Source organism: Astatotilapia calliptera, chromosome 15 (assembly GCF_964374335.1).
Source record: "Astatotilapia calliptera chromosome 15, fAstCal68.1, whole genome shotgun sequence".
In the NCBI taxonomy this organism is placed as follows: Eukaryota; Metazoa; Chordata; class Actinopteri; order Cichliformes; family Cichlidae; genus Astatotilapia; species Astatotilapia calliptera.
In genome coordinates this window covers 17,824,567-17,844,196 of record NC_137436.1, presented here as the reverse complement: position 1 = coordinate 17,844,196, position 19,630 = coordinate 17,824,567, and the positions used below count along the sequence as shown (strand labels likewise).

Below are 19,630 nucleotides of genomic sequence, written 5' to 3'. Positions count from 1 at the left end.
CTCTGACTCGCATCACTTCAAAGTCTTTTTCTATCGTACTCCTGGCAATGCAGCAAAACATTGCTCTTACTTAGAACTCATGTTTCTTTAGAAGAATATAGATTGTTTAATAACCCTCTTATTCTCCATCCCTTATCCACACCCCCTGCGCCTGCTATTTCCTGTATCTGGAAAGGTCAAAGCTTCGCCATGTTGAACATTGGCTTTAATATGTTTCTCGCTACTTGCTGTCGACTGCAATCAGTGGCATCGCTCCATCTCTGCTGTGCCAGAAATGTAGCAGAGCTAATGAGGCCGGCAGCAACCTCCTGGCAGGCCAATGAATGCATTCTCCGCAATCGGCATCTCTGATTACCATCTAATCACAATACATCTTCATTTGTCACATTTCCAGGCTTATATATATGCATGCCCGTGAGTGTGTGTGTGTGTGTGTGTGTGAGTGATTTTATTTCTGTCTGAGTCTCTTTGCTAATCTGTGTATGTTCCTGCTACAGGAAAAGGGAGATACTGGCCCAAAGAGGGACATTGATGGCATGGGCGTGCCAGAGATCAAGTACGGAGACTCTGTGTGCTTCATCATGCATGTGGCAACAGGACTGTGGCTGTCCTACCAGGCGCCAGATGCCAAATCATCTCGTCTTGGTCCCCTAAAAAGAAGGGTAAATGCATTTTTTTTTCTTTCTTTTAAAACTTGGATTTGGACTTGAATAAAATCAGCCTTCTGGGATTTTCTTACCTAGATGATTGAGTATGCATCAATAGACTTTGCAGTAACTTTTACTAATGTAGCTGGGATGTAGATGGGACCATTCAATGAACAGTTTAATTTTGCCTGTTTGATGAAAATAAATTGACCAGGGCTCTGTCCCTGCAGGACTGTCACAGCAAAACAATACATAAAATACACGTTGTTTATGTTTATTTAGATGAATCAAATTAGAAGCTGAATAGATCTTCTTCACACTTATTCAGACCCTTCATAGGGTATAATTACAGTGTATATTTAAGATACAGGTAATTATGGTCCCATTCCATTAAGTGCAACACCAGCAGCTATGCCCACCTGAATTGAACATGACCATAACAAATATTAATTATTACATCTCTCTTCATGCTGAATGTCAAAATAACTGCTATGAAAATAGCCAGGTAATCTGTTTTTTATTGGTCAAGGACAAACTTTTAATAAGTTTGCACCAAATTCTCTTCAACTTCCATATGCACAGCGCACTGTACTGTCGTTAGTCACTTGATTATATTTTACATGACCAATAAACAAAAGAAGTACTGCTGACCGGCCCCAGGTTTCCTGTGTGTTTATGCTAAAATGACTTTATTGGAAAAAATACTCCATCTCAGCATATTGTACACTAAAGTAATCAAGGTAGTATAATGAAGTTCTTGAGCAGAGCACTTCTGCTACTGACCCCTTCATCTGCTCCAACTAATAATATATAAGCCAGTCGATACTTTACTCCAATGGTGCAAATTAAGCAGAAAAGAAGGGGACTGGACTTCACAAAGTACAACAACTTCTTTTTTTAAGCTCCTCAGACTACCATGATGTGGATGACTGAGAACCTACACAGAGAAATTAGGAAGTAACTCACAGACAGTAAAACTCTGGGTTTGTTGCAGTTGTCCACTTTGCATGGTTGGATAAGCACCTATTTTGGGGTTGTTGTTTTTCTTTCTTTTTTATGGTTAGCATGAGTAAACAACTGCTCCAGGAATAATTACGAATAATTTATTGCACAGCACATACTGTAGTGATACAAATATGCAACATATATAGCTGCCATCTGTTTACAACATGACCATAAATGCCTGCCATTCCTCGAAGCCAATGAGTGCATACGCAAATAACACACAGTCAGAGCAGTGGGCTATATGGCTGGCCTTCCAAACACCCAACCAACTCAGGTCAAATGTTTTTCTTTTGGAACTGAAAACAATGTTTGCGGATGACACAACCCAGAAGAGCTAACTGATCAGGCTAGGAATCCGCAGTCTATTTACACCTATAGGCCAGTGGACTCTTTCAATGATGAGCAGGTACACATCCTGGACAGAGAGGAACGCTGGTTTGAGCGGTGAGTCAAGGAGGCCATCGAGGAGGACACATCTTTCACCATCTTACAGTGTTGTGATTGGAGCCATTCCCCAACTCTCTGTGACTGGTCATGACAATATGCATATTTATGATCATGAAACTGACCCCACAGCCCATTGTTAGTCAATGGTGCTAGTGTCAATCATTATGCAAATGTACTGTTTATAAGGTTGGGGAAACCTGCAGTCAGCTGAGACTGAAGAAGTCATATGAATGAGTGACAAAATAGAAAACACGACATCCAGATGAACAGAATCATCTTTTTTGGGATTTCCTTACCTGGATGATTGAGCATGCATTAAAAATGTTAGCCTTGGATACATCAGATGTGGTCACCCACACTCCACTCCCATCTTTTCTGCAGACACACAGAGAGTGCACATGAGGCTGAAACCCATTTAAACGTGATAATTGGCCACGTGGAGGGTGACAGTTAGTTTTGGGTGAGACAGAAAGATTAGGGTGGCATATAAACACTGCTCATCGCCGGGCGTTTGTCCAGGGACATCAAATACCACGTCGTGCTGGCGCCAGGCAGACCTTGCAGCCTTGGCCGCATGCCAAACCACCAGACGTGTTGGAGGTGACGGGTGGTGGGTTTACACTTAAATCCTCCCCCCACCCCCCCTGTCTTTTTTAATTAGGCTGCTTGATTACAGTAAGTCAGATTTCACTGAGCATCGGTGTTGTAAACTCACTAGCCATAGAAGACTGGCACATCACAAAAAGTGATTACATATATGCTTTTCGTTCTTACACCTGTTTATTTTAGGTTTTATTTTAGAATATTTGAGATATTACACAGATTAGTTTTCAAAAGTCTGACAGGACAGAAGTTTCCAGCAGGTTACTGGCATCTTGTTGCATCCTAGTTTAAAAAATTAATATTCACATCTGTGTTTGTCCTGCTAGGCCTGCCTACATTCTGAGGGCCACATGGATGACGGGCTCATCCTCCAGCGCTGTCAACATGAGGAGTCTCGGGCTGCACGCATCATCCGTAACACCACGTTCCTCTTTACCAACTTCATCAAGTAATTCTAGGAGGGTCCTCTTTGCTTCTAGCAAAAACTCCACACTAAATTTTTGTAAAATGTTACACATTGATCCACCCTCTCTGTCTTTTCTGCCTTTTTTTCCTCCCAGAGCTTTGGACAGCATTGCAGCAGGAGAGTCTACAGCAGTGGCCGGTTACGTTGAAGAGGTGCTACAGACACTGAATGATTTGATTGAGTACTTTAAGCAGCCCGATTCTGAGCTGGAGCATGAAGAGAAGCAGTGTCTTCTCCGTTCACTCATCAAACGTCAGGACCTCTTCAAAGAGGAGGTGAGAGTGGGTGGTGTGATTAATTTCTATGCAAAAAGAAAACCTCTCATACACTGATGTTTCTCATTTAGATGATGCTATGCAGGAAGTGTTTTTTTTTTTTTTGTGTGTGTGTGTGTGGGGGGAAAAAGTGGTTAAAACCTTAGGTTCTTAAATGAATGTATGTTTCGACTTTGGTTACATAAATTTAATGTATTTTAATGAGTCCCTATTAATCTTTCATCATCTGTATTTGTTTAACTCCTTGCTATTCAGTTATTATCAATTCTTGTAAAAGAATACACAATAATTATGTGTATATCTTTTATTTTTCTCAGGGTATGCTGAGTCTTCTGTCCAAATGCATTGATCGAATGAACCTGTACGACAGTGCAGCCCACTTCGGGGAGGTGGCTGGGGAGGAAGCTGGCGCAGCGTGGAAGGACATTCTCAACCTGCTTTATGAACTCTTAGGTAAACAGTTGAGTGATGGATCACATGAAATATCCACATCGTTTGTTTTTTTCTTCTTTTTTTTTTAAAAACACTGTCAGCTGTTGGTTCAGGGTAGACGTGTAGTATTTATCTTCCTTCAGTGTCTTCATTGACTGAATTTGCCTTCTCTTCTATGTTTCTCATCTCACTAACCCCCCACCCCTTATTTCCTGTATTCCATATTGTAGCTTTTAGATCATCCTTAATGCCTCATTTCTTTCCTTCCTTTCCTTCGCTTCCCACCTTCTTTATTTTATCTTTTTTCTACTCCCTTCTGTCTTCACTTCCTCACTTTTTTTGTTGTTCACATTCTCACTCCACATCTGGAGTTAGCAGCTGGTCGCATCATTTAATTGACACTTAATGTCATTCTTTTCCTTCCTTCCTTCCTTCCTTCCTTCCTTCCTTCCTTCCTTCCTTCCTTTGTTCAACATTTGCAGTTCAAAGCTGGTCACAGCACTTACATGACATTTAGATGTAAACGCAGTGCCTCCTGCAGTCTTACTGTCTGCCTTCGCTTTCATCTAGGTCACGAGTGTTTTGAAAGCAGTGTAGATATAATCATAGAGCATCGAGCTGAATATTTGAAGGCAAAATGGCATCGTTAACAAAATGCCAGCCATCGCAGGTGTTGGCATTATCTGATTCTCTCGGGGCCTCACACTGAGCCATGAATGCTAAAGCTCTGACCCTGAAAAGTTTTATTTCAGACCGCTTTCTCTTGGGTACTTTGTTTTCCTGTCATTGGAGTTTTCCCATCAACCGCTTCCACTTGGCTCACCTTGACTGCCTTTGTAATCATCACCACCTCCCCTACATGTACTTCCTCACATTACACACAAACACACGTGCTCAAAACCCACAAATACACTCCTCTGAGTACACTCTAGCCATCCCCACAGAGAGGTCACCCTCAAGGATGCAGAAGGCAGGATGGCGTAGCAGATTTTGCATGATGAATTGTGTCGGGGCCTTGTTTGTTCTGACCTTCTCTCTCTTATTGGTCTGTTATCTGTCCAAGTAGGCAGTGTGCTTGTTAAATGATGAGATTATGGACATCAATATCACCCCAAGCAGGAATTTTCCATGAGCCTCACTGTATTATACTATTGATGATCTTTACAAACTCGTATGAAGAGAGGGATTTCATTTGCAAAAATTAAGTCTACATGTCATCAGCTGTAATCTGATGAAAATGTCAATTTAATTAGCTTATTTGAGGCTAAATTAGCATGCATTTCTGCTACCCAGATATCCTGGCTGGAAGCCCTAAAAAGTCACGATCCCCAGAAGTTAAGTCAGGCGGTGTATTAAAGATAAACATAAAAACATCCCACCACTATTTACAATGGCCACCTGTTGTAGAGATTTTTACTAGTGTGGAGACATTACTCAACTTAAGCAGGTAAAGTTTGCCCAGTTTTCCTAGAGTTATAGATGTGCAACCTCCTCTACTGTGTGTCTACACCAAGCTACATTCCAAAATGCAGATGTAAGTCTAACATCTGAAATAACGATGTTCTAATTGGCTGGTTTGCATTATTCTAGACTTTAGTGGGTATTTATAATACACAAGATGCAAGATGTACAGTAATTATGCACATTTCTTGATTCACTCCTCTTTTTTATATTTTGCTAGGAAATGGGTATAGCAGCTTATTGAAACATGTCTAAAAATATGTGGAAATACATTATTTAGGGGAAAAACAGAGTTTGTGCAATTCTAATGAGCTTGAAATGCAATATTTGGTGTGACCGCTTTTATTCTTTAACACAGCCTTCTACTCTTGAAGCAGTCTTCGTGATTAGCTCTCCAGATGTCTTGAAGGAGGCACACATTCTAATGTCCTGTGTGCAAAAACTGAATAATATTAAAATGGATAAACACATTAATAAAATAAATATGGCTGCTTTGTCACATTTATTTTCTGACTGAACAATCTACTTTTTTCCTTGTTTGTTATTTATTTCTTTAATGAGATAAAATTGTTCTTGGACTCAGTGGGACAAATCGTTTCACTTTAAATTGATGTCTTCATTAAAGCCTTAGCAATATTACAGTATATCTCAATACACTGTATGATTATGTAACCATGGTTTAAAGCCTGTAGTCTGTGCAGCCCCAGGTTCTCCTGCCTGTCTTTGACCTTTGAATTTTACATTCACATCAGTCACAGTGAATATCCTTGCCCTTGACTCAAACTGTGGATCTAGCCATGTGTTCATTTTGAACTATAGCTTGGCTGAGAGCGCAGAATTAAAGGAGATTAGACACCCATCAGTATTCCTTCGGCACAGAGTGCTGTTAAAGTGTTTCACAGACATTATCCGTCTGCTGTCCCAGAATCTAAATGGTGAGAAATGAGACAGTATATTGATAAAGAGGCTTCTTAATGTCACCCACCGGTGTAGAGGATGGTACAAGAGAATACACCTCAACTTTTTATGGGGGATAGAGGTCTTGGTTTAATAGTGCCTTTACAATTTTTCTCATGTATTTTCTATTCAGATTTAATGAGTTTTCATATGCACATATGTCATATCAGGAAAACCTGACGCTTATTCATTAGTCAAAGTCAAATTGTTTGCAGTATCCACTCACCTGATATTCTGCTGCTGGAATGCACTTTTATAATATTAATATTTTATTTTTGAAATCTTTGTTGTTTGTTAAGCTGCACTGATTCGTGGAAACCGGAACAACTGTACCCAGTTTTCTCGAAAATTGGACTGGTTGGTCAGCAAACTGGAAAGACTGGAGTCTTCATCAGGTATGATGAGAAACTTTCAGTGGAAAAATTGAGGAGAGGAAAAAAACTAAAACGATTAAAGATTTTTGATAGGCGCAAAGGACAAAAATGTGCTATTACCGGTGCCAAACCGGTACTTTTGAAACGGTGCTGGTGCTCAAACGGTGCTCGAACCGGTGCTTAAAGAATGAAGAACACAAACTTTGTCCAAAAACCTCTCATGTTTAGCTGGTTTTTTTGTAAAAAGATAACAATGTTGGTCTTCTCTGCAGCTATAGGGCATATATGGTATCACTCTTGGCTGGAAGCAGTGCTTAAACAATGGAAAAACACAAACTTTGTCCTAAAACCTCTCAGCTGTTTTCCACTTTTTCTTTGGGCATTTTTGGCCAGGGTGAAGGGAGTATCTGCCATCAAACAAGAAGACAGCCGCATGTAACTACGACGGTGTTTGCTAGTTCACCTTACATGCATTAATGTAATAACGTGGTTAGCCTACTAAACGTCAATTACACACGAACAACATTAAGCTACTCACGCAGAGAAGAACTGCTGCTGCTGCATCATCATCCGTCATCATTTCTGCTACACTGGCAGGGCTAGGGGCCAGGACTCTCCTCTTCGGGTTCATGTTGCTAACTCCTGGTCCGATAACAGGCACCACACCCGCAGTAGATGTGCAGGGTGTGAGGTCTTGCAGCAAGCTATCAAATACGGCGCATTTCTAGGCTTTTAAAAAAACGCTATGCGTCGCCAGGTGTTTCATCAGATTCGAGGTGTTACCTCCTTTGCACAGTATCACCTTAAAGCACTTGTTGCTGCTGGGTTTGCATCTTTTGCTGTGAAGTACAGCCAGACTTTTGACCGCTTCGCCTTGGGCGTTTTTAATCTGTAGCTCTGCTCTAAAAGAACGTACGTACCTGGACCCGCCTACTATCCTCGGAAAGGTAAAATGATTGGCTAGAATCCAAAGTGTATGACATCTCAGAGAAAAAAAAAGCACCGAAATAAAGCACTGAAATGTGCACTGCTTTTCGGTCTGGTTACTACAGTTTGTGTCAGATACTGGTACCCATCCCTAGCTATCAATGTTGGGATGTGGTCTAAATGTTTCTTTTGTTAAATGACAAACATTTTGTGTAACTCTATAGGTATTCTGGAAGTCCTCCACTGTATCTTGGTAGAAAGCCCAGAAGCTCTGAACATTATCCAGAAAGGTCACATTAAATCCATCGTCTCTCTGCTCTACAAGCATGGACGCAACCACAAGGTAAGCAGAAATATTAGACTAGAAAAGGTACAAGAAAGGAGCTTTTTGTGCCAATGCCAGTCTAGTGCCATATCTTCTAATTTTAGAGAAAACAACCTGGCTTCACACCAAACATTTCACAGGTTCTTCCTTTGTCCATGCTCCTCGTGGAGTATAGACAATTCACCTTGGCAGTTTTCACAATGCTCTTGCTGGTAGACAGACAGACTGCTTTGGTTTTATGCCTTGGCAGAGGATTTCTTGAAGTCAGAGTTGAGTTAGGATTGCCAATGCATACTTAGAATCATCAATCACCACTAAAAATGCAGAAGTGTGGTTTGATTTCCCCTATATAAGGTTTTTACATGATAAGTTTATATTTCTACAGCTACCGCTTCTTTAATGGGTCAATCCGGAAGTGCCAACACAATCATTGTCTCTGGTTTTTCTCAGAGCAATCAACAAATGCTGTTCGAATTTGCATCATGAAAACACTTGGCTAAGAAAAATACTCCACTGTGTCAGTGCAAAAACACAACTGGCTCAGTCGTTGTCACATTTTGGCTGTTGGTTGGTCCTTTGCGGGCAGAGGTGGGAGACATCTTTCCTCGTTGTGGTCTAGTCCAAATTGGGATCAACTTTGGTGCCAGTTGCTCTGTTTTTTTTTTTTTTAAACACAAACACTAAACACTAAAGACATTTAATTGGATTATAAAGCCTCAACAACTGTTAAAAAAAATTAAGCTGTCAAACTGGGTTTTAAAAACTGTACTAAAATCTTTATCATGGTTTCATTTGTTCCAGCCGAGTGATGTGTATACAGTGTTTAAATGTCAGTTTCCTAATATTTACACTGTCACTTGTTAGAAGACATCAAAGAGCTTTCTTGTAAACAGCAGTTGCTGATCATGAATGGCAGGTGGAGGACGATAGTTCTGCTTGAAGGCCCTCTTGCGCACTGTGAATGTGCTCCAAGCATCACAGCTTGCAGAGAATCTGTCTGAATAACTAATCATTTCCTCTCGGAGCATGTGAAACGCTGACACATTGTGGATGTGTGACATATTTTCACACAAAAAGGAAAAAGTGTCTGACACAAGTGTCTTTTTCTCTGTCAGATCCTGGATGTCCTTTGTTCCCTCTGTGTATGCAATGGAGTGGCAGTGAGAACCAATCAGAATCTGATCTGTGACAACCTCCTTCCCAATAGGGACCTGCTGCTTCAGACTCGATTGGTCAATGATGTTCAGAGGTAGAGAATTAAAGTATTGCACCGCTGCTGGATCCAGTAGCCCCAGTATACACAGCTGATTAAAGAGTGGAAATTTGGAGTGACGATTTCAATCCAGTGTTGACTTTCCCTGTTTTCATTTCCAGTATGAGACCAAATATCTTCCTGGGCATAGCTGAAGGTTCAGCTCAGTATAAGAAGTGGTATTATGAGCTGGTCATTGACCAAGTGGACCACTTTGTAACCAATGAGCCGACCCACCTGAGGGTAGGCTGGGCCAACACTAAAGGATATGCTCCATACCCTGGTGGAGGAGAAGGGTGGGGAGGCAATGGTGTTGGAGATGACCTGTACTCTTACAGCTTTGATGGACTGCATCTCTGGTCAGGTGAGCATCTTAATTTAATATTTCACTGCTGGTAGATCTCATATGTGGTTGAAATTCAAAACCCATGTATGTAAGAAAATATAGAGATAATGTATATTTAGTCTAGATGCATACAATCTTAAGGTTCAATGCTGTTTTTATCCTACGTTTAATCTACCTGACAACAAACAGTTTATGCACTGATCTGGATGATTCATAGTGAGTCAAGGTATCACATCAGTTTGAGAATGAAAATAGGCAGTATGCACAAAAAAGGTTTTTATCTCACGTAGTGTGTCATAATGGACAAAAACCAACAGTGCATCTTGGATAACTGATGACCTCCTGACAGAAAAGCTATCATACTGAAGCTGAAGAGAGGCTGAATCTGTGCAGTGGTTAACTATAAATACAAAACAAGAATGATGTTGTTGTGTAGGTCTGTGGAACTGTGAAATTGAGTAACCAGATAGCCATTATCACTGATTGGGTTTCCATTGTCTGGTTCTATTCTTTTCCTGGAAACTGCTAGGCAGTGTCTTCTTTCAGACATCACACATGCCATAAAAGAGATATCACATGACTGACTCTTGTGTCCTCAGTTCAAAACAAGGTGTGTTATAACTTGTAAACTCTATATTTACCCAACATATTTTCCCCTAACCCCTTTCCCCTAAACATCAAACTAAGAGGAAATGATACAGTAATTACAAGGTAATGTTTTTACAGCTTGCCTCCAACAATGAAAGTATTACATGAAAACATAAAAAAAAAACCCCACTTAAATTAACATTTTAATGAGTCTACATTTAAGCAGTTTTTTTGGTAGGCACTACACCAGGGTGGGCAACTCCAGGCTTCGAGGGCCAGTGTCCTGCTAGTTTTAGATATGACTCTGGGTCAACACACCTGAATCAAATGATTAGTTCATTACCGGCACTCGAGGTCTGGAGTTGCCTACCCCTGCACTACTCCCTGTCACTAGAGTCACTAATGAAACTAACAGCACTAGAATTCAATGAAGTAATGCTACAGACTCAGTGAAGTCAACCACATTGAGAAACTTCAGAGATCTTTGTCTGAATCATGTTATTTTGTTTATTTCATTTTTCTTTTAAGATCTTGTGGTTCGGACTGAGATGACTAGCGGTCTGGTTCTGGCCCATTGGCCTTATTCTGTCCATGTGTCGTGTAATTACTAGGAACCATGCGCAGTCAAAGACAGTCTTACTGCAAAAAGGCAAATTTGATGGCCCTGGAAAGCTGGAAAAAGCACAGTCTAGCTTTTAACTTGCTCTGTTATCTCGTCTTTATATAATATAAACTTTTAAATTTGTTCCATGCTACTCTGCACTACTGCAGTTAGGTAACTCCAAGTTTGTGGAATTAAAAAAGGGTTATTGAAGGACTTTGCCCTGACAAAACCTTTTGTGAATAATGCAGGAGCCTGCTGTCCCCTCTTTACTTTGCTTTTTCATCTTTGGGACACTGATATAAAATTCCACTTTCCAACCTTTACCTGTTAGACTTCTCTTTTACATCTTCTGAAAAGCCTTGCAACGTCTCGAATGATTTTGATATGCATGCCGTACATATTCAGTTTGCATTCAAACGGAAAGCGCCAGCTGATTGCAGTTTTTTTTTTTTTCTTTCTGCATAAGAAGAAGGAACCAGTCAGTAGTTTGAGTCCATATCTTTGTCCTCTTGGTGCTTCAGGGGTATAAGTCTCTTAGTCCCTCTCTTTTCCAATCTCAGCCTAACAGCATAAAAACTATTTCACCTCACTTCCCTTCTAAATCTGCTAAAAGACCCATCACCTCCCCTCATCCATTTCATGACATTCTTGTTAAAGCACTCACCACCCAACTCCCAACCTCTCTGCTCACTTCTCTTCTCCTTGCCCATCATCCTGCCCTACATTTGCAATGACTTTGCAGCTGTAACAGCCATCCATCCTCCCTATCTGTCTCTGCACACTGTTGTCTAGGCCGAATCCCAAGGGCCGTGGCCTCCATTAACCAGCACCTGCTGAACTCAGACGATGTGGTCAGCTGCTGTCTGGATTTGGGAGCTCCCAGTATGTCCTTCAGGATCAACGGGCAGCCTGTCCAGGGCATGTTCGAGGACTTCAACACAGACCGGTTCTTCTTCCCTGTAGTCAGTTTCTCTGCAGGTGTAAAGTAAGGCTCTGCATTTATAATTGTGTTTTTGCTGAGGCTCTTGATGAATTTGCACCTTATGAACTTTTGTAGGTTCACACAAAAACCAATGGCATAGCACCAAAATAAAGTAATTTTGTTACTGTGCTGCAGCTTCCTGGTATCTTAATTTTTATCTTAATGAGACAGAACAGGTCATACCAAAAGGGGAAAAATAAACCTGAAACCATTTCTTAAAATGTTTTCCTATCAAATGAAGTTATATTTGGTTTAAATTTATGTGATGTGTTATGCTTTATCTTACATTTTATCCCAACAGCATACCAGCAAACAATGAAATAAAAAAATAAAAATAACCAAAGAAGAACATTTAAGTCTCTACTGCAAGCCTGATATTATGTAATGCCAGAGATGTAGACGGATGTTAGCTGAAGTTATTTACTGCCTTTTACTGTCATCATCACAGGGTCCGGTTCCTGCTGGGCGGTCGCCATGGAGATTTCAAGTTCTTGCCACCTGCCGGTTACTCTCCGTGTTATGAAGCACTGTTGCCCAAAGAGAAGATGCATGTAGAGCCTGTGAAGGAGTACAAGAGGGACCACGATGGGGTCCGTGATCTGCTGGGAACCACCCAGTTCCTCTCTCAGGCCTCCTTTATTCCCACCCCTGTTGACACCAGTCAGGTGAGATGTTAAAGTGATGTTACACCCAAGGAAATTAAAAGCAGCGGTGTGAACGCTTGTGTTGAATATACAGTAAAATTATATTCTAGTTCTTTTGGTTGGTTTGCTCTGGTTCTAAAAAGTGTGCTATAAAATGTCCATGATGGGTACATGATTGCTGCTGTTTCTCGTCTGCTCCTTCTTGTTTGAGTGCTGTTTAAAAAGAAGACAAAGCTGTCTACTAGGCCTGCAGCGGTTTCAGGGAATTCATTTTGTGTTACGCACCTGTAATTTAACATTCAGTGCTGCAGAAGTGGCTCTGAAGTACAAATGGAAAATAGGTGCTGACTTTCTACCTCAGTGTAACAAAAGGGTAGGAAACTTGGCATAACCCCTAGGGATCTAACAATTGCATAGACATGAGGAAGAACGGTTTTCATTCGTCAGCCTTTTTTTTTTGTTTTTTTTTTTGTCCAGCATCTTTTTGAATCCAACTGTACCATCTGTTCCCCTTCTCTCTGCAGATTGTTCTTCCCCCTCACTTGGAGAACATCCGGGACAAGCTGGCAGAAAACATTCACGAACTGTGGGGGATGAACAAGATTGAACTGGGCTGGACTTATGGCAAGGTAAACCTGTGATTCATCTGGAATATATTTATCTGGTATGTCTGGAAACACTGATAAAGGTCAACTCAAGTGGTCAAAATTGAAATGCTCGTTAATGGCTCATTAATTTGAAGATTTCAGTCCCTGACTGCAGGTATAATGGCCTGTTAACATATATATAGCTAGAGGGAGAAAATGACACTCACGAAAAATTGTTAAGCTTACAACTGAGTAAACCTTACTCACTAGTGATGGGACGTAATGTGTCGAGCTTCAGAGTGTGTCGAGAAATCCAAAAAACTTTCTTTTTATGAAGAACGTTTCAGGGCTTGTTCCTTTATAGGCAGCAATATGTCAGCAATGGCGTCTGAAGATCTCACTGCTTCAGAAAGTATGAGTGTTTGTAAGACATAAGAACATAGATAAAGTGGATTGGATCCATGCAATATTTGCATTGCATTCAAATTTCTCTAATTTGCCTGTAACATAGAGGTGCTTATTTTCATAGAAAGGAGGAGGGTTTCAGCTGTATGGCAACACTTGATCTCTCCCAAGAAAGTATTACACATAATACGCTTGTGAATAATGAAAACTGTGGAGGGCCATAAGTGCCAGAATTATGAAATACATCATTAAATAATTAATTAAATGTGCCATTAATTGATTAAACTGGGAGCAAAATTTATTCACTGCTTTAAATGAAAGGTTGAAAATAAATAACATGTTTTATCCAAAACTTAACAAAAAGCAAACAACAAAAACTTAAAATAGAGCGATGCAAGATTCAAGCTTAACCTCAAAAAAGCAAATCTGTAATAAAGTTCATCAATGTTAGAAAAACTCCAACAAGCAATAAAAAAAATCCTTTATTTGACACGGTGCCAAATCAACTCATGCAGAGTATCTAATTTTATGTTACTGAGCTTGTTTGTCAATCTCTAAATTGCTCAGTGTAACTATAGTTGAAGTCCTCTGTATCTAAAGACATTTTAATCATTCCTGTCTGCACTGCTTTCCTCTATCATTCTCTCATCATTTTCCTGTCAGTCACTCCTGTTTACTGTGGAACAGCTTGTTAGAAGTCTGATCACACATGCTGCCTCTTTTGTACTGTAGTGTGGTTATCACAGAATCATTTCCCACCGAGACTGTCATCGCAACAGCGGCCATTTAACAAACTTAATGAGCGTCTCACCTTCCAAGAGTATGACATTCAGATTAATTAAGACTGGGAGAAAGCTTCATTTGGGGTTAGCCGAGGTCCTATAGTTTTAGGGACAATCTTTAGGTCCAAGCAGCTGCTTAATGTTTTCATTTTGCTGTAACAAGCTCAGGGAGCTCAGAGTGACATTGCACACAACCCGAGACTCTCTGGACAAACAGAAGATTCAGTAATAATAAAGTTGAATGCAGCATCATTGCTTTGTATCTTTGTGTATTGGTTTACTGTGTATTTTTCATACCCCCGTGTGCACTTCATTTCTATTTAACTGCTGTCAGCAGCAGAGTGCGTTATCAGGAGGAGTCACTGGCAGCGTCTTATTGAGAGTCTGAGTGCAGCTGTAAATTTCCTCCCATCCACTCTCACAGATAGCCGAGCTACTGCGAGTCTATTCTCTGAACTGGGCTTATCTTACTTTATTTAAAAAAGGAAAGAAAAAAATCAACACCTGAGGCCCGAATTAGGCAGAGAAAAACAAACAAAATTTGCATCTCTGAGCAACAACTGCAGATAAATTCAGCTGCGGTCTACTTTTTATTTTCTGAATTCTGAGCCATTTTTGCTTATAAATCTATAAGACAAGAAGGTTCATAGAGCAAACAGTGGGTTTGGTGAGATGACACATGCAGTAGTAACACCTGACTGCTACCTTTTTCATTTTTTTTTTTCAGGTTCGTGATGACAACAAGAGGCAGCACCCTTGCCTTGTGGATTTCGCCAAGCTGCCTGAAACTGAAAGGAACTACAACTTGCAGATGTCCAGTGAAACCCTAAAGTAAGGCCTGGGCTGTCCTCTGGATAATCCAGTTACCTATTCATTTCTTTCTGAAGCTCCCTCCTGAATGCTGAGCAAAAGCAGATTAAGGCTAAGATTAAAGCGGTGCTTGTAATGACTTGCATCTCCTGAGTGAATTCCATTATTGATTTTTTTAACAAATATTGGATCCAAAGCTTATTTGAGCCAACTACTGAGTCATCTCACTGTAAAAACATTTGGCTCGGCTCAATAAAACATCCTCCTCTTAGAGGAAAGTTTAACTGGGTATGCAGTTTGTCAATTACATCTAGTTTGAGACCCAAATGGCATTTTTCCACGCAGCCCAACCTGAGTGCTGTTCTGTGTTATTATATTGATCGGAGGAGATTTATCAGTGTCTAATGAACAGTGTTAAAAATTTAGAATTCACTCAGAAGAATCATTTTCATCTAACATAATGTAATGAAGCTTGAATATCGATGCTGGTTATAGACTTTCTCGCTCTTCCTATTCACATTTCCTTTTATCCTCAGGACCCTTTTAGCCCTGGGATGCCATGTTGCCCAGGTTAATATTCACGCTGAAGAGGATCTGAAGAAAATCAAATTACCCAAAAAGTAAGACTTCCTATAAATTTAAGTTATATTATAGCTCTATGTGTCTTTTTATCGGATACAACAAAAAAATGCTGAATTTTAGAGGCATTTATATAATCAGTGTCCTTTTTTAGGTACAAACCCAGTTCTAAAAAATTTAGGATGCTGTGTAAAATGTAAATAAAAACAAAATGCAATGATCTGAAAATCCATAATTTACTTACAGCAAGGAAAACAAATTGTTTTAGTTTGGGGTTTTTCAGGGAAGCCTTTCCATGTTTCAGCAAGACATGCATTTCACCAGCTGAAAGCATCATTATGTGAAAAAACCATGACAGAATCCGCGGGACTGTTGAGCAGCTAGAATCTTATATCAGACAAGAATGAAACTACATTCCTCTCAGAGGTACAGCAGTCTCCTCAGACTCTCGTTAAAAGAAGAAAGGATGATTCTGACCCTATCCCAGCTTTTTGGGGATGTGTTGCTGTCATTAAATTTAAAACAAACTAATAATTTCTTAAAATCTTAGATTTTCTCAGTTAAATTTAATGTTTTCTGTGCTCCGTTGCGATTAAAATATGTTTTTAAAAAATGTATATATATCAGCAAATCATTGCACTTTGTTTAATTTACATTTTATAGAGAGTCCCAACTTTTTGAGAAAATTTGGGTTGTAAGATACCCGTATCTTATCTTATCAATATCATTTGTAGCTACATGATGTCCAATGGATATAAGCCTGCGCCACTGGAACTCTCTGATGTGAGACTGAATGCTGGTCAAGAGGTTCTAGTTGATAAACTGGCCGAAAATGCGCACAATGTGTGGGCCAAAGATAGAATTAAACAAGGATGGACCTATGGCATCCAGCAGGTAAAGTTCATGCAGCATTTGAAATGGAGAAAATGAAACTCATGTATTATTTTTACCGTTAATTTTAAATGACTTTAGTCCACTAGTACAGTTTCTTGTCACTGTTTGTGGTAGGATTTGAAGAGCAGGCGTAATCCTCGCCTGGTGCCATATGCTTTACTGGATGAACGCACCAAAAAATCTAACAGGGACAGTCTGAGAGAAGCTATCAGGACTATGGTTGGATATGGATATGAGATCGACCCCCCAGATCAAGAGGGTGAGACCCTGGCGCTGACACCGCAGTCATTTAAAGCTCTTAAAACTGATACAGGACCATCTACTGTATGTTCAAAGGCTACAGCAACAGCACTGCTTTCACCTAAGGTTTTGTAAACGTTTAGAAGCACACAGATTTTGCTAATATACTACAAATATATGTGGTACAACTCATAGTTATGCATGCAATATTTTTACACATTTCTTCAATCTGAAAGCCGGCACTGACGAATCCTCATTATAGCTATGGATTGATTGTAAAGTCTAATAGTAGTACTGAAAATACGAGCACGTGTATCCATGGTGTTAAATCCTCTGGTTTTCGTATCTTTGCCTAAAGTTGTGCACATGCTTGATGATCAGAGCATCGAGACGATACGCTTCTTCCGTGTGGAGCAGACCTACGCGGTGAAGACGGGGAAGTGGTACTTTGAGTTTGAGGCTCTGAGTGGAGGAGACATGAGGGTTGGCTGGGCCAGACCAGGCTGCAGACCTGATGTGGAGCTCGGAGTAGATGACCAAGCCTTCGTCTTTGATGGATATCGGGTAAACTGCATGTATCCTTTCTTTTAAACTAGTCATGGGAAGTTGTCTGAAGGCAACTTTTTGAAAGATCTAGATACTTTAGATGTATCGTCATGGACATTGCTACACTAATTAGAATATAAAAATGAGACTACGGAATGGTTATAAGAGTAACAAAATATATGTAGTTCAGCCATAAACTTTCTAAATTCAGGATTTCACCGTATATTATATCTTTTACATTTTAACAATACCTACAGTCACAGTCACAGAAACCGAAGCAACATTGTTGTTCCATTTATTAGCAAAGACAAAAACATGTGATTCTTGTTATGTTTTTTTTTCAAGGGACGGCGTATGCATGCAGGCAGCCGCTACTTTGGACAGCCTTGGAAAAAGGGCGACGTGGTTGGTTGCATGATCAACATGGAGGACAAATCCATGATTTTCACCCTCAACGGAGAACTCCTGATCACCAGTAAAGGATCCGAGCTTTGCTTCACTGACTTTGAGACAGAGGATGGTGAGGGCTTTGTATTTCAAGCAAACTTCATTTATTCTGCCTGTTTCCTTCAAAGTGTCGCTGGGAGTTTGACTGGGTTTGTTTGCATAAGATTTTAAGAAAAGCTTAAAATGATAAGAGTGTTTCATTTTAATTAAGTCCTTTGTGACACTGGCTCATTACTCTGTAAATGAACCATTGACTTTGGAAGAAGATGGTCACACAGGAATAAAGTAAAGTTGTTAGTTTGTTTTTAGATTTCATAAGTGATAGATTCTTAAACATATGACATTTGAGTTTTGGTGGATAAAGAAAAAAGGAAGTTAAATTTTTTTTTTAGAAGTACAGAATTCAAGAAAGCTGACTCACTGTTGCGTGCATGCATGTAAACCATTGGCGTTCTTTTTTTTTTTTATATTTTTTTTTTAAACATGTTTCTGATTTGTAAAACGACAATATAAAATGCACATGTTAAAATAATACATTTTTCTAAATACACCAGGTTTCATCCCCGTGTGCAGTCTCCGCATGTCTCAGATCGGCCGTATGAACTTGGGCAAGGACGCCAGTACTTTCAAGTACTACACCATGTGTGGTCTACAGGAGGGTTTTGAACCCTTTGCTGTTAACATGAACAGAGAGGTCACCATGTGGTTCAGCAAGCGCCTGCCCACTTTTTTCAATGTACCTGAGGACCACCCTGATATTGAGGTACACACATTCTCAATATCATTAGTGTTTTTATTGCCTTTTAAGTTTGCTGCTAGAGTTGAGATTTGCTTTTTTTTTTATTATCCTAGAGAGCTTTTTATAATAAACACTAGAGCTGGTGTTAATGGGCACATTGATATTATTGATCCCTCGCTTTGGGTTTCATTAACTCCTCAGGTGACGAGGATTGACGGAACAGTCGACAGTCCTCCTTGCCTTAAGGTCACTCACAAGACGTATGGCACTCAAAACAGCAACAATGACATGGTCTACTGTAGACTGAGCATGCCTGTGGAGTTTTATTCTGCAGACAAGCTCCTGGATGAATCACTGAAGCTCGGGTCAGACATCTCAATTTATACTTAAAGTTAAAAAATAAAGCCCATAGTGTTTAAGATAACTTAAATCTACTGTCATGTTTTTTGTTTCTGCAGCCATCCTCCAAAAGAAGATGGAAGTATTGACTTTGGAAGCATCACAACTGTAAATCCACATAGATTCTCAAATAAAAAAAAAAAAAAAACTATAGTATTTCTCTCTGTATATTCAGATTAACCGATAGCACTGTTTGCCCTTTTTCTTTTAATTGGCAGTATTACTACTCAGTGCGAGTGTTTGCTGGACAGGACCCTGCTTCTGTGTGGGTGGGCTGGGTCACACCCGACTATCATTATTATAGCAAGAACTTCAGCCTCAGCAAAACGCGCACGGTCACAGTGACGCTGGGAGATGAGAGGGGCAGGGTCCATGAGAGGTATGCTCCCTGCATTTTTAATATCTGGAGTTCATATGAAATGTTTGATCCTTTTATTTGAAGAGGCTTTAATATTCCAGTGGGACATGTGCTTTCAGAAGTGCATTCTGTGGTGATACCTTCTTTAATAATTTTTTTGATTTCTCATGACAGCATTTTTCCTGTAGTTTTAATATAGTTATTGCTGCTAAATGTGCTTCTACCCGCTCCACACACTGCTTCTACATTTTGGCTTATTTCTTAGTATTTTTGAAATAAATAATGATACAGTTTAATATGCCATTAACTGTTGTTGTTCACGTGAGGTTGTATTTAAACAATTTTAGATAAGGATCCTAAGGATCAGATTATTTTTTGTGTGTTATGTCTTATAGGCATTGAAATATTACCTTTTTACTAGTAATTCTAAATGTAGCTGCATTTGTGACCAAATATGAAGGAATCCAATTTGAGCTGCACAAACATCAAAAAATATTACAACAAAAAAT

General features: G+C 39.8%; 1 protein-coding gene across 1 annotated transcript in view; it reads left to right on the top strand.

Moving 5' to 3' along the window:
* ryr3 (ryanodine receptor 3) overlaps window positions 1–19,630 on the top strand; it is a 112,173-nt gene that overhangs the window by 38,449 nt on the left and 54,094 nt on the right. Inside the window, exons 11-31 of the mRNA XM_026143503.2 lie at window positions 498–662; window positions 3,029–3,150; window positions 3,263–3,443; window positions 3,761–3,896; window positions 6,593–6,688; window positions 7,819–7,937; window positions 9,035–9,168; window positions 9,294–9,535; window positions 11,502–11,694; window positions 12,140–12,356; window positions 12,860–12,964; window positions 14,837–14,940; window positions 15,456–15,539; window positions 16,233–16,392; window positions 16,507–16,651; window positions 16,991–17,196; window positions 17,524–17,698; window positions 18,180–18,388; window positions 18,566–18,729; window positions 18,823–18,871; window positions 18,982–19,142. Of these exons, the coding sequence (XP_025999288.2) occupies window positions 498–662; window positions 3,029–3,150; window positions 3,263–3,443; window positions 3,761–3,896; window positions 6,593–6,688; window positions 7,819–7,937; window positions 9,035–9,168; window positions 9,294–9,535; window positions 11,502–11,694; window positions 12,140–12,356; window positions 12,860–12,964; window positions 14,837–14,940; window positions 15,456–15,539; window positions 16,233–16,392; window positions 16,507–16,651; window positions 16,991–17,196; window positions 17,524–17,698; window positions 18,180–18,388; window positions 18,566–18,729; window positions 18,823–18,871; window positions 18,982–19,142 (3,167 nt within the window). The remainder of the gene's footprint in view (window positions 1–497; window positions 663–3,028; window positions 3,151–3,262; window positions 3,444–3,760; window positions 3,897–6,592; window positions 6,689–7,818; window positions 7,938–9,034; window positions 9,169–9,293; window positions 9,536–11,501; window positions 11,695–12,139; window positions 12,357–12,859; window positions 12,965–14,836; window positions 14,941–15,455; window positions 15,540–16,232; window positions 16,393–16,506; window positions 16,652–16,990; window positions 17,197–17,523; window positions 17,699–18,179; window positions 18,389–18,565; window positions 18,730–18,822; window positions 18,872–18,981; window positions 19,143–19,630) is intronic.